General features: G+C 50.4%; 1 protein-coding gene across 1 annotated transcript; it reads left to right on the top strand.

Annotated features, from left to right (window-relative positions):
- The first annotated feature begins 5,700 nt into the window (after nucleotides 1–5,700).
- Nucleotides 5,701–11,678, top strand: PLAU (plasminogen activator, urokinase). Its single transcript, XM_041750793.1, has 11 exons — nucleotides 5,701–6,093; nucleotides 6,321–6,393; nucleotides 6,829–6,862; nucleotides 7,021–7,128; nucleotides 7,457–7,631; nucleotides 7,816–7,907; nucleotides 8,093–8,312; nucleotides 8,531–8,679; nucleotides 9,273–9,413; nucleotides 9,765–9,913; nucleotides 10,559–11,678. Exons 2-11 carry the CDS (start codon nucleotides 6,352–6,354, stop codon nucleotides 10,733–10,735), a joined length of 1,287 nt encoding a protein of 428 aa, XP_041606727.1. The 5' UTR covers nucleotides 5,701–6,093; nucleotides 6,321–6,351; the 3' UTR covers nucleotides 10,736–11,678.
- Nucleotides 11,679–14,117: the final 2,439 nt, after the last annotated feature.

Raw genomic sequence — 14,117 nt, 5'->3', positions numbered from 1 at the left:
GCTCCCTCCTCTCACAGACTTCCATACATTTTGTCCTATACAACTTCTGAAAGGATACTGACCTCCCCCCAGCGTTTGGCTGCCTCATCACACTGTTATCGATCACTGCTTAGAGGCAAGCAGCACCCTTCTGCAGGTGGGTAGGAAGGCAGAGAGACCGAGGGTGGGGGTTGAGGGTGGTCAGGAAGGGAGGAGTAAGGATTCAGACTGAGGAGGGGAGAGGGTGGAAATGTGTCATGAGTTTCCTCAAAATCGGCCCCAGCCCTCCTGAATTCTGAATCTCATCATTTTCAGTGAATGAATTCAGATGATTCACTTCCCCTCATTAGCCCTTTATTTTCCTCTCTGTGTAATGGAAAGGGAAGTGCTTGCACTTGCTTTAAAGACCGAGAAGCATATAGAATCCAGCTTGGGGGAGCCACAAGCACATGAAATTATACATCATCGGGGCTAGGGATATATGTTGGTTTTCTTCTGAGCAAAGTTTTTGAATAACTAACTCCTGGCTGCATGTATGTCCTTAAACATCATTGACTTCTTTGGCAATACCTATTAGTTTCCCGTTTCCATTTTCAGCCCCTTCCTCCTGGGTATCCCCTCTAGATTCCAGTGAAGCAGCCATTGCCATCCAGCACAGTAACCTAAGCAGAACTTTTGGGACCAGAACTTAGCTTTGGTTCCTGGAGGGTACTCAAAATCTAGATCTGGAAAGCCATGACCAAGACTCCTTTAAGGTTACAAGTTCCTAACTGAGGAAGTAACTGGGTTTGGGTTAACGACAAAGAAAATTTTAGCCAAAGCTCAAAATATTCAAGCAGAAATCTCAGCTAATTGGCTTGGGTAGGGCTAGGAATTAGGCCAGAGATTGTGAGGCAGGGAACGGGAAGAAAGAGTAGGGGTCAGAGGCTGAAGCTGGAGGGACCAAGTTGGCTGCTCTGTTTAGGGCATAACTGACGACAGAGTATAACCTCAGAGTGCAGTCCCTGGGCTCTTTGCTTTCCATGAGTAAGGAAGCAAGTATGTGGTTTCCTCTGCCCTACTCTTTCCACTCTTTCCGCAGGCTGCTGGGGGCCTAACAGTCCTAGCACTTCCCCTATCATGTTTCAGGACCCACTGTGACAACAGCATCTTTTCCCTGAGCACTAAACTAAACACACAGAGGAACATCAGACCCAAGGAAGCTATGTGACCAGCATTCGGTGCCTCCTTCCCAGAATTGCAGAGGAATCTGTCTGCCCTGGGTGTAGGGGAAAAAGAGAAGAGCTTCAGACAACAGACAATGGAGAAGGGGGGAGGGAATGGGAGTCAGGGTTATGAGTGGTGAGCAGCACATGCAGCTGGCCAGTTGCTGGGAATTGTTGGCTAAGGACACAGCATCCCCACTTAACTGGAATTCTGGGATGCACTCCAGAGATTGCTGGTCTTCTGGACCAGTACAGCCATAGTCAGGAAGGCAAGGCAGGCACTTGGGGTAGGAATTGTAGTTTACAAAGTTCATCCTTCTTTTTTCTTTTTCTCTTTCATTCTTTCAGAGAGAGAGAGCACATGTGTGCATGCATGTGCAAACAGAGGGAAGGATAGAGGGAGAGAGAGTCTCAATCAGGCTCTACACTCCGTGTGGACCTGGGCTTAATCTCACAATCCTGAGATCATGACCTGAAATGAAATCAAGAGTCAGAGACTCAACTGACTGAGCCACCCAGGTGCCCCAGAAGTTCATCCTTCTCTCTCTAGCATCTAGAACTGTACCTGTCACATAGTAGGCTCCTGATCAATACTGGGTACATAGGTGCACCTGGGTGGCTCCGTGATTGATCATTTGCCTTTGGCTCAGAGAGTGATCTCTGGGTCCTAGGATTGAGTCCCGTGTCAGGCTCCCCGCAGGGAGCCTGTTTCTCCCTCTGCCTGTGTCTCTGCCTCTCTCTCTCTTTCTGTGTCTCTCATGAATAAATAAAAATTTTAAAGTCTTAAAAAAAACACTGGGTACATAAAGGAGCAAACGGATGCTTTCACGCACAAGCATGATCTCATTCAATATGCAAAGTGAGGCACAAGCAGAGCAGGTGTTGCCTCCTTTTGCACATTGGGAACTGAGATCAAGAGAGTTAAGTGTCTTGCTTAAGATTATTCAGCTAGGATGTGGCCGACCCGGGGCTAGACACTGTACTCTCTATATAGTAATATGCTGAGCATTCTTGGTGTAGCGACCCAGGAATATATCCTGTGACTTGACGTGAACTTCCCTTTAGGTCCTGCTGGTCAGAAAATAGCCTTTTCAGGGGCCCAGTTTCCTGGATATAGTCTCAGGGCCAAGTTTAGACTTCCTGGTTCCCTTTGCACACCTGACATCTGCCTGATCTTTTATGAGAAGCTTCTGGAAAGGGGGCCCCCTCCACCAGTCTCCGTTGCCGCATCTTACTGGGAAGTTGGTCCCCTGAACCACAGAGGCGAGGGCTGGTGGTGTGACTCTGAGGGTCAGAACAGAATGAAATTCTGAAATTATGTTCCTTATTCTCTCACCCTTGATAAAAACTTCAGATAGCGAGCTCACCAAGTTAGTTCCCAGAACCTAGGCAAGCAACTAAATCATACTACACCAAGGGTTCCCCAGGAACTAGGCACCCATAGCCCAGGGAGTATTCTGGAAGGCAGTCTCCAAAATCAGCAAGAGGGCTCCCTTGAGCTGGGACATTATATATCATCTGGCCCTCATCTTCACAGAATTCTGTCTTGTACCCCAGTTTTGTACCCCTCTCCATGGAGGCAGTGAGGTAAAAAGCATGGGAACAAGGATCAGAAAACCTGGGTCCTAGTGCTGGCTTTGTCACACATCAGTATGTATTTTTTTCTCCACCTCCTTCCTCTCATCAGCAAAGTGGGAATAATGCTTTCCAGCTATGCCACAAAGAGGAATAATTTGTATCAAAGTGCTTTTTAGGGGGATCCCTGGGTGGCTCAGCAGTTTGGTGCCTGCCTTTGGCCCAGGGCATGGTCCTGGAGTCCCGGGATCGAGTCCCACATTGGGCTCCCTGCACGGAGCCTGCTTCTCCCTCTGCCTGTCTCTCTCTGTGTGTGTCTCTCATGAATAAATAAAAATCTTTTTTAAAAAAGTGCCTTTTAGCATAAGACAGTACTATTTTTTTTTATGGCAAGAAGAAAAGAGAGTAGGGGAACTTCCAGAGTGACCCAAAGCTCTCTGTTCCCACTTGTTTGCTGATCCATTCCTCATAAAGCACCTATGTGAACAAGGCACGTGCCCAGTGCTGAGAGGAGACAAAGACGTTGAGGATGTGATCCCTGCCCTCAAGGAATTGAAAAGACTAACACAGTTGTGCACCAAAAGATGGACAGAGATTTCAGAGAGCGCCAAAGATCGCAGAGTGGAAAGAAAGCGAAGAGTTGGAGGCTTCAGTATTGTTCAACCAGGAGAAGGGACCACAGGGGGAAGGAAGGGGAAGAAAAGTGTCAGCTGCATAACGGTCTCCAAGCCTCTTTGTCCAGGAGGAAATGAGGTCATCCTGCTCTCAAGAATCAGCATGACAGCCTCCAGCCAAGTAATCTAGAGTCATGAGAGCTGTTGGGGGTGCTCTGTGAATCATGACAGTATGCTGGGAATTTCCTGATACCCAGTCTAGTAGTTTCGGGGTAAGTCCTCAGACTGCAACATCTCTGTTTACATTTTGATCACATTTATTTGCAATTAAATCCAAACAAAACATGCTACAGTCCTCTCCAGGAACTAGCGAGGCCAGCTCTGAGACCTATCGCCTCTCTGATTCAGTCCCTTCCCTTGAGATGTTGGCAGCTCAGCTGGGCACAGAAAAACTCTCTACAGAGGATGATGGGTCCCCTTCCTCATGAAAGCTGGATGGTTAACTGGCACTTTCCCCAGGAGAGGCTGGCATCCTGAGGCCTCTGACAGGAGCAGAACAAAGAAGCTTTCCTCTTCCCTCCTCTGCTGCCTTCCTCTTGCCCCTCTCAAGTGGATCCAGACCCAACGTGCAGGTTTGCCAGGCAGCAAAACGCTGTAGGTTCAAGCAGAAAAAGGGACCAAGCCTTTGGCCGGGCTTTAGGGCCCTAGTGAGTTATAGGGATCGGCCTTCTTTCCTCCCATTAATGGGGACAGTCCTGGGTAGCAGGAAGTGACCCCAAGCTCTGGTTCCCAACCTTAGGGGAAAGGGATGGGGTGGACTGAACCTCAGAGTCCCTGCTGTGCTTCTTTACCTATGTCTGAGGAGGGCAGCCTGGGTGGCTCAGAGGTTTAGCGCCGCCTTTGGCCCAGGGCATGATCCTGGGGTCCTGAGATCGAGTCCCACATCAGGCTCCCTGCATGGAGCCTGCTTCTCCCTCTGCCTGTGTCTCTGCCTCTCTCTCTCTCTCTCTCTCATGAATAAGTAAATAAACTCTTTAAAAAAACAAACAAACACATGTCTGAGGAATATGTGCTTGTGCATGTCTATACAACTATGTGCCCTTGCCCAGGGCAGGAAGGGCGGGTAGAGTCCTTTACACATGGTTTGTCTTCCTGGAGGCCAATCTGGTTTGATAAGCAATCATTTTTTATCTTATTAGAAGCAAGGCTTTATGATGAAGTCTGGAATACTAAGTACATATGTGTGTTTTTTTTTTTTAAGATTTTATTTATTTATTCATGAGAGACTCACAGAGAGAGGCAGAGACACAGGTAGAGGGAGAAGCAGGCTCCATGATGGGAGCTGGATGCGGGACTCGAATCCCAAGGACTCCAGGATCACACCCTGGTCTAAAGGCAGGTGCTAAACCGCTGAGCCACGCAGGGATCCCCAATACATATGTGTTTTTTTAAAAAATCTGTAATTACGTTTTTGTGATACAAAGGTATGTTTTCAAAAATGTAAACAGCACAAAAGGGCATACAGTGAAAAATAATCTCATTCTTGTCCTCCAATTCCCCAATCCCTCCCCTCAGATGTGAAAACAGAACTTCTTACCCCTCCACAGCTTACTGTCTGGGTTAATGAGGCTTTACTAGTGTCTTTATCAATAAAGTATACTGTGGCCCAAGCAAATAAAAGGATTGTTTGTTATAGGAACTTTTTGAAACATCCATCAATACTTCAATAGAAAGCATTGATAATTTGTGCCCTTAGACTTTGCTCTCACAATCCCGTATTCCTCATCCAACCCTTATCAAGCCCTCACTTTCAAAGACCACTCTTAAGTCAAACTGCAAGAAGAATCCGACCTTGCCTACAGGCTGCCCCTGCCAGCCACTACCAAAGGCCCTTTCCTTCCGAACCAATAAACTCGCTTGTCTTATCCACTGGTTGGATTGATGAATTTTGGGAGGCTCCTATTTGACAGACACATCCCCTGTTAGCAAGACTCAGCGAGTTCGTGTCACATGCATTTTCTTTCTTTTCAAAGATTTTATTTTTAAGTGACCTCTTACAGCAACCTGGGTCTGCAACTCGCAACCCAGAGATGAAGAGTCCCACGCTCGCCGCGCTGAGCCAGCCAGGCGCCCCTGTCACCTGCATTTTCACGTTGAGAAAGAGACTTAGCTCTAGGAGCCGCGCACTAGGTCCCTATACCCCGGGTCCCGGTCACTCTCCTAGGCAGTGGGGGGCCGAAGGTGGGAAGACTGGAAAAGAGCTGATTTAGGGGATCTGGGAAGAGACAGCAGAGCCGGCGGGAGGAGAGTCTCGCTAGTGCAGTTCGCGGCGCTCTCGGCCCTGGGGTGGAGCCGGGGCCAGGTGAGCCGGAGGAGGGGGCGAGGGAGTTAGATGCCCCTCGATCCCTCTGTTCAGACCTCGCTCGTCCCCGTCCCCTCCGCTGGGGACCGCGCTGCGCCCCGCTCCCAGCCGAGGCCGTGGAAGCCCACGGGTCCGGGTCGCGGCTGTCCCCAGGGAAGCCGAGGGAAGGAAAGGGTTGGGGAGATCCCAGGCTGGGGCGGGGCCAGGGCCGGGGCGGGTCCTGATATAGATAGAGCCCCGCAGCCGGCGAGCGGCACAGCGCGGCCCCCGGAGCCCCAGAGCCTCGCGGACTGTCCGAGCCCCAGCGGGTCCCTCCGTCCCGGCTCCGCGTCCCCCCGCCCCGCCGCCGCAGCTACCGGTGAGTGCAGGCCGCCCCGACACCCCCCCGCCCCGGCCGCGCGGGGTGCCCGGCCCGGCCCCGCCGAGCCTGAGTCAGCGCTGCCCGCGCCGGTGCGCCTCGCCGGGCATCCATCCCCCCGCGGGGAGCCCGCCCGCGCCCCGGCCCTGCCGCGAGCTGCCGGCACCCCCGGCCCACGTCCTCGCTCCCCCGCGTCCTTCTCAAGTTGACCTCTCCCTCCCGAGCAGAGCCGCCGCCCGGAGCCTCAGCCCCGCCACCATGAGAGCCCTGATGACGTGCCTGCTCCTGGGCGCCCTAGTGGTGAGCGACTCTCGAATTAGCCGCTTTCCCGCGCTGCTCCCCGCGGCCCGAGGCGGGCGGGGGGCGGCCTAGGGGGCCGGAGTGCCCCGGTTCCAGCAACCGCGGGGCCGGACCCCGTCAGGGGGAGGAGGACAGATGTGGCCGTGAGCATCCTGACGGCTCAGGGAGTTCCCACTTTGGGGCAAGGGGGGAAGAAGCCCCAGAGACCGCGCCAGCCTCCTTGCCGGCTCTGTGCCGCCGGCTTGAGTCCATCCGTTTCTCCCTGCTTGAAACCTATGATCTTGCACTTGAGGGCTAGTTAGATGTGAACAAGGAGAGGACAGAGGGGCACGGAGGAAAGGGTGAGATTTGGGATTGGGGCCAGTGTTTCCTCATCTTTGAGGCCCAGGAGCCTGGGACCTTGGATGAACTTCTCCTCGCCTCCATCTCTTCCAGGGCAGCCATGAGTTTCATCCAGTGTCTAGCGCATGTGAGTATCCACCCGTTGCACAATGTCTGGCTGCACAGACCACTTGCAGAAGCCTCAGGGGGCGGCCCCTCCCAGACGGCGCTGCAGGCCTGGCTCCCCGCTTGCCTGCTCCTGCGCCCCGCCCCCCTTGCTTACCCTTCCATCTCTGTGATCTCCAGCAAACTGCAGCTGTCTGAACGGAGGAACGTGCGTGTCCTACAAGTACTTCTCCAACATTCAGCGATGCAACTGCCCAAAGAAATTCCAGGGGGAACACTGTGAGATAGGTATGGGGATCCTGACTCTAACTGGGGAGCAGGGGGCACCAGAGACTTGGGGACAGGGAGGATGGGCAAGGTGCAAAAGCAGGCAGGAGTCAGGAGCTGGAGGTGGAGCGAGGAACATCTTCATCCCTGTGTGATATACACAGTGGAGCATAAACACATGCTGTTTCGTGAATCTGTGGTTGCACAAATGTGTGATGAGGAGGGAAGGAAACCCTTTCTAGTGCTTTCTGCCGGGCCTGAAATCATGTGAGGCCTGATAGGCTCTCTAAAATACCTGTCTGAATTTCCTCTTCTTTCTAATATCTCTCATCCTCCCATTCTTCCTTAGATACATCAAAAACCTGCTACGAGGGGAATGGTCACTCTTACCGCGGGAAGGCCAACACCAACACCAGGGGCAGGCCCTGCCTGGCCTGGAACTCCGCAGCTGTTCTTCTGAAACAGTACCACGCCCTCAGACCTGATGCCCTTCAGCTGGGCCTGGGCAAACACAATTACTGCAGGTGAGGTGGGAGCAGCAAAGAGTCTCTGGTAGCCCCAAAGGGACCCTGTTACCATCCCCTATATTTCCAGAGTGCTGTCCATAAGCATGAGAATAGCAAGGCCTCTGGCTGACTTTTCCCTGGAGGGGAAGAAAATGCATTCTGGGTTGGAATGACACTCCCCCCAACCTCTCTGTGTTACCAGGAACCCGGACCACCAGAGAAAGCCGTGGTGCTATGTGCAGGTTGGCCTGATGCAGCTTGTCCAGGAGTGCACAGTGCAGCACTGCTCTTTTGGTGAGTGTCACTGACCTGTTTATGACAGTCAGGTGGAAGGGGACAAACTTATATGTCCCTTTATCCCATCACAGGAGGGTGGAGGAGGGAGGCCTGCCTGGCCTTGAAAAACTGGGAGGTCAGAGGACAAGACAGGGACACTATCCTACTTGCCTCCCTAAGACATCCTTTTCTTTCTTCTCCAGAAAAAAATCCTCACTCTCCTCCAGAAAAAGCAGAGTTTCAATGTGGCCAGAAGGCTCTGAGGCCTCGCTTTAAGATTATTGGCGGAGAATTCACCACCATCGAGAACCAGCCTTGGTTTGCAGCCATCTATAGGAAGCACCGTGGAGGCTCTGTCACCTATCAGTGTGGTGGCAGCCTCATTAGTCCTTGCTGGGTGGTCAGCGCCACACACTGCTTCATGTAAGTCCCTCCGTCTCTTCTCCCTGACCCTCCTGCCTTACCCCAAAAACATCCCATTCTCCTTCCCAGCAAAGGATTCCACTTAAATTCCACCCCCCCTTAAGCCCTCTCCATGCAGTCCATGGCCTTGGGGACAAGTCGTGCTCTGAGGTTGCTGTGGAGGGGAAATGACAAGATCTCATGAGATCAGACTATCTGACAAGTCTCCCCTCCCACAGTAATTCCCAGAGGAAGGAGGACTACATTGTCTACCTGGGTCGGTCAAAGCGTATCTCCAAAACATTTGGGGAGATGAAGTTTGAGGTGGAAAAGCTCATCTTGCATGAGGACTATAGTGCTGACAGTCTTGCTCACCACAATGATATTGGTGAGTGGAAAACCCTTTTCTGCCATAAAGATGATGATTGGAGGAAGTGGGGTCCAAGAAGAGAACCAAATGGGAGATTGAGGTTGTTAGGGGGAACTGAATATCCTGTTTTATATAATAAAGGGACATATGTGAGGGGCCTGCTGCTCCCCTGTAAGAGTCCTTGAATTTCCAAACATTTAGCCTCATCTAGATGTCAATGGCCCCATGTGCATATGACTTGGGCTCAGAGGCCCCTTCTTTTGTTGGATGCAACCTCTGCCTGTCCCAGGATCTGGAAATTCAGCATTGGGCTGAATTTAGCCCATCTACCTCAGCCACCCATACATCTGTATATAGCAGCCCTGGCTGGCCAAGTCTTATGTCAGCAGCTGGAACAAAGCCCTTGAGGCATGGGACAGGGGAGGCTTGTTTCAGGTAATAATCTATCAGATTATTACCTGGAATAATCTATTTCCAGGATGACCTCTGTCCCTAACTGATTTGGGGATAAACATCCAATCCTTCAGCATTTGGAGGGGAGAGACGGTGACCGCCTGACCAGGTAGAGATCTTTCCCCCTGACTTCTCCTGCTTCCCTCTTCCCCCTTCAGCCTTGCTGAAGATCCGTTCTGATGAGGGCCAGTGTGCACAGCCATCCAGGTCCATACAAACCATCTGCCTCCCTCCATCACGTGGTGATGCTCATTTTGGTGCAAGCTGTGAGATCAGTGGCTTTGGAAAAGAGAATTCCAGTAAGTGACATTTGGGGATGGCTGAGAGGGTCCTGGGGGAGTCTTGTCACCTGGAGGTGAGCTCAACTTGAACAAGAGAGGAACGTGGAGATAGAGATGGGAGCATTGTGGAGGTAGCAGATGGGTTTAGAGATGGAATGGGGAGCACTGTTTAGGGAGTGATGGATCATTAAGGTAAATAGATAGGGGGTAAGAGGCTATACATGAGGTAAAAGCTCAGATTTGGGACAGAAAGAGTAAAGGCTTTCCCTGGCAGGAGCACCTTTTGGTCCCCTCCCTGGCCAAGGGTCCCAGTGGGAAGGTTGGACAGACACATCTTCATGTAAACTTCTCCTTGTTTACTCCATCTAGCTGACTATCTCTATCCAGAGCAGCTGAAAATGACTGTTGTGAAGCTGGTTTCCCACCAGGAGTGTCAGCAGCCCCACTACTATGGCTCTGAAGTCACCGACCAAATGCTGTGTGCTGCTGACCCAGAGTGGGAAACAGATTCCTGCCAGGTGAGAGTTCCAGCCTCTCTTCCTGTCACCCCCAGAACTCCCCAGGGCTTGTGGGCCTGTCCCTGCCAGCTTTGGGGAGTCTTTCTCCAGCCAGAGCCCCAAGAAGTCAGAATTAGGAGCTCAGGCCTTAGACAGTTTAAACTGATCTTTATGTGTTTACCAAACAGTTGTGAGCCTGGCTCTGTGCTAGGCACTTCAGGCTGGAGACAGGAAGGAAATAAGGCCATAAAAGAGGAGAACAATAGAAAAATAATGCTACTCAGTGTTCAGGGCCTGGTATAAATTGTAAATGATCAGATGTTTGGGAGCGAGGGGTGAGTGCGACTCTGTAGGCATCTGAGGAGACAGGGGGAAGAAAGGAGAACATTCCCATTGAAAGATACAAAAATGAGAATGAGCATGGCATATTCCAGGATGGGGAGGAAAAGCACCTGAGAATGCAGATGGAATTGTGGCAGATAGCTGGGCTTTGTAAGCCAAGCAGAGTATTTTAAACTTGATATGGTAGGAAATGCGGAATCACGAAGGATTTTAAAACTAAGAAACTCTCTCTTTCTTTCTCTTGGGGATGACTGGGTGATTGGGTCAGATGGGCCCCTCCTCACTTTTCCCGGGGGCTCACTTTCTGTGTCTTTGGCTTAACAGGGAGACTCCGGGGGGCCCCTGGTCTGCTCTACACAAGGCCGCCTGACTCTGACTGGGATTGTGAGCTGGGGCAGTGGATGTGCCATGAAGAACAAGCCAGGCGTCTACACAAGGGTCTCACGCTTCCTGCCTTGGATCCGCAGGCACATAGGGGAACAGAATGGCCTAACCCTCTGAGGCTCCCCAAGGGGCCAAGGGAAGAGAGGGGTCCACCCACTCCCATGCTGACTATCATTTTTGCTGTAGAACCATCTGCATCAGCTCTCTATAAGGAAGGAACTGAGGAAGATAGGCTATTACAGAGATGATTTTGCTTGTACTGCCCACCAGGGTGAGCAGCAATAGCTTGATCTTCAGATACAGGCCTGAGTGCTGAGTGCCCAGATCTCTTGAGGCCAGGTTGGAGGAATGGCCCTGACCCAGGATGGTATTGACCAGTTGTTTGTCTTTCTCTGAACTAAAGCCTCCTGGAGTGAAAAATGCCATTTCCTGAGCATAGGTAGAAAGAGAGCCAGCTCCCCCAACAGCGGGCATTCATGAGGCCCACTGTTGGGAAATGAATAATTTCTTAATTAGGAAGTAGAACAGAACAGAGGTCTCTTGAGGGAGCGTGGCCACTGTTGAACAGTGGCTTGGGGAGTGGAGACACTAATGACTTGATGGAAGGGCTCTGACATTCCATGAATGTATCAGGAAATATTATATATGTGTGTATATGTTTGCACACTGGTGCACAGGCTGAGTGTCAGTGTGTGTAACAGCTAGTGTTCCTGAGTTTGACTGCAAGTCTAGATATTTCCCTAAACTGAGTGTACTTTGATGTCACATAAAATGGTCTGGAGAGGTCACTCCTAGGGCCTCTTGGGCCTCTCATGTGATGATGCCTATGAATGTATCATTCTGGGGCATGGCCTGTGACCAGCACTAAATTTTCAGTTTCATTTTTACATAGATGTTCTTTCTTGGCCAGTTATCCCTTCTGACTTTTCAGCTGAGTTTATCCAATCCTCACTGGGTGAGGTGAGGACCACTCGTGTACACTGAATATTTAATAATTATATTCTGCTATTTTTATTTATATCTATTTTTGTAATTTTGAATAAAGATCAATAAAATGTGATTTTTCTGAAGACTTTGGTTCCTTCTTGGTACTTGTATGAGAGGGAGTTGGGAAGCTTAAAAAGTGGAAAATAATGGTGGTGGCATATACCCCAGAGTTTCTTGGGGGCTGAATCTCTGGACTTAATGGGGCTTTGGGAAGTAGAGTCTAGAAGAGTTATAGAATAGGTCCTCCATATCACATAAGCACATGGTGTGCAGGCCTGATATCAACTGTCAATTCTCTCCTTAGACTGATGCCTTTGTACAGTGCACATCTTGTACAGCTGTACACAGTGATCCACTAGGATAGGCCCCACCATATTCTCTTCACCCTGCTCATAATAACCCTGGGGCTGACCTCAACCAAGCAAAACACCTGCATGAGTGCAAATTGCTGATCTAAAACCCAGCCCAGCTTGAGTGTGGCATTCAGAGAACAGAAAACAATTTCCCATCATCTGTGTGAGGGTCTGGTGCTAAGTTTTCTCAGTGTGTTAATGGAGCTCATGACCAGTCACTGCTATCCCAAATATTAGGGGACTCAGAATCTAGAGCTAGGTGGTATCCTAATGGAGGTGGCCACACATTTTGAACCAAACATTGACTTCTGGAGAACTGGGGTGTAGAAGGCAGGTGGGGAGATACAACTGGATGGTAAAATGTTGAAATTTCCAAGCTATGTTAATGGGTTTTGGCAGTGTTTCTTAACCAAGTCACCTAAGAACCTTTTAAAAAATATATACATGCCAATGCTCCACCCATAGAGATTGTGATTCAGGTCAGGGCTGGTGCCAGGTCTTGTGAGTTTAGAAAAATTCCCCAGAGGTTTCTTTTTCTTTTTTTCCCCAGATGTTTTTGATAAGCACTCTTGATTGAGATCCTTTGGGGACAACTGGCCAGATTACCTGCAGGTCCAAGTAAATTCAAGATATGGTCAGAATGTGTCTTCTGCATGAATAGTCAGTTTTTTGAGTGGAGTTTGAGGGTGCAATGTCTCGTGGGCTTCCGATTCAGAGGCTCCCTAGACCTTGGGCAACTGGCAAGCAGGAACCCAGAGTATTTTGCTTTTAATCCCTATAATCTAGCAGGCCAAGTTATTTATTGTAGTACAGTGGTTCAGAGCATGGTTTATAGAGTCAGGTAGTCTGGACTAGAACCCTGGCTCTGACACTAACTGTGTGACTTGGGGCTCTGTGCCCGTTTCCCCATCTGTGAAAAAGAGATAATAATATCTACCTCCCAGGAATGTTACAAGGATTCATGAGTTCCCAAATCTCTTAGTACAATACTGGCACCTAGTAAAGGCACAAAAACGTTGGATGTTATTACAAAACTTTGTAAATTCTTAAAGAATCGAGCAGGAGCCCCCTCCTCTCCTCCACCCCAGGATTGCATGAGTGCGTTTTATGGGAGCTAAAGCTTGCCAGGAAAGAAAAAGCATGATGTGAAGCTAAGGGGCCCAGCCCAGGCTGAGCTGCTTCATAGCCTCTGCATCCCCCCCCCCCCCCCCACCGCCTCAGGGGCCAAGAAAGATCTTGTTCCAACATGAGTAGTTCCAGCATCAGGGCTCACAGACACTGAAAACAGGAAGTCTGAGCCCCACCGGCAGGGTTGAGCAATGCTGCTGCTAACTCTTCAGACCATTTCCCAGCCACCACCCTGACCTGACACCCCCACCTCCCGGCCACTGCCGCCACCACCACCAGCACCAGTTGCTACCTCTTCCCCAATCTCTCTCAAGGCTATCCAGGGAACAGCCACTTCTCCAGCCACCAGTATTGTGGCTCTAGACACTAACCTGTCCATCCCTTTAGGGACTGCCTTCTTCTCATCCTCACTATGTACAGGGCACTGGGTTTTGTTTTGGTTTTGGTTTTTTAAGCAAATTCTATGCCCAACATGGGGTTTGAACTTATGACCCCAAGATCAAGAGTCACATGCTCTAGCCACTGAACCAGCCAGGCACTTCTGTACTGGACACTGTAAGTTCTTTATATGAGAGGCACCTGGGTGGCTCAGTGGTTGAGCATCTGCCTTTGGCTCAGGGTGTGATCCCGGGGTCCTGGGATCAAGTCCCACCCTAGGCTTCCCACAGGGAGCCTGCTTCTGCCTATGTCTCTGCCTCTGTCTGTGTCTCATGAATAAATAAATAAAATCTTTAAAAAAAATCTTCACTGGTTTAATCCTCACAACAGTCCTGTGAGGAATGTGCTATCATTACCCCCATTTTATGGTAGAGACAGTACCATAAGTACTAAGGTTGAATGATTTTCCCTTTTCCCAAAACATTACATCTGGTAAGTGGAAGAGTCAGGCTTCAGAGTCTACAGGCTCTGCACTGTAACAAAGGACCTTCCAGCAGCTCCCAGCCTGGGAAAAGGAGGGCAGCCTCCTTTCAAGCTCCCTACTTCCTAGATGCTGGGTTTACAGGCTGAGTGTATCAGAGGTCCCCCCCCCC

This window comes from Vulpes lagopus, chromosome 3 (genome assembly GCF_018345385.1).
Source record: "Vulpes lagopus strain Blue_001 chromosome 3, ASM1834538v1, whole genome shotgun sequence".
In the NCBI taxonomy this organism is placed as follows: domain Eukaryota; kingdom Metazoa; phylum Chordata; class Mammalia; order Carnivora; family Canidae; genus Vulpes; species Vulpes lagopus.
Note: the sequence above shows the minus strand (reverse complement) of the source record. Positions and strands in the feature narration are given on the sequence as shown.

Excerpts from the sequence above, each read along its gene's own strand:
- PLAU (XM_041750793.1), top strand. The coding sequence starts at position 6,352 with ATGAGAGCCCTGATGACGTGCCTGCTCCTGGGCGCCCTAGTG. Across the intron at positions 7,908-8,092 it reads AGTGCAGCACTGCTCTTTTG|AAAAAAATCCTCACTCTCCT; the intron begins GTGAGTGTCACT and ends TTTCTTCTCCAG. Across the intron at positions 9,414-9,764 it reads CTTTGGAAAAGAGAATTCCA|CTGACTATCTCTATCCAGAG; the intron begins GTAAGTGACATT and ends TACTCCATCTAG.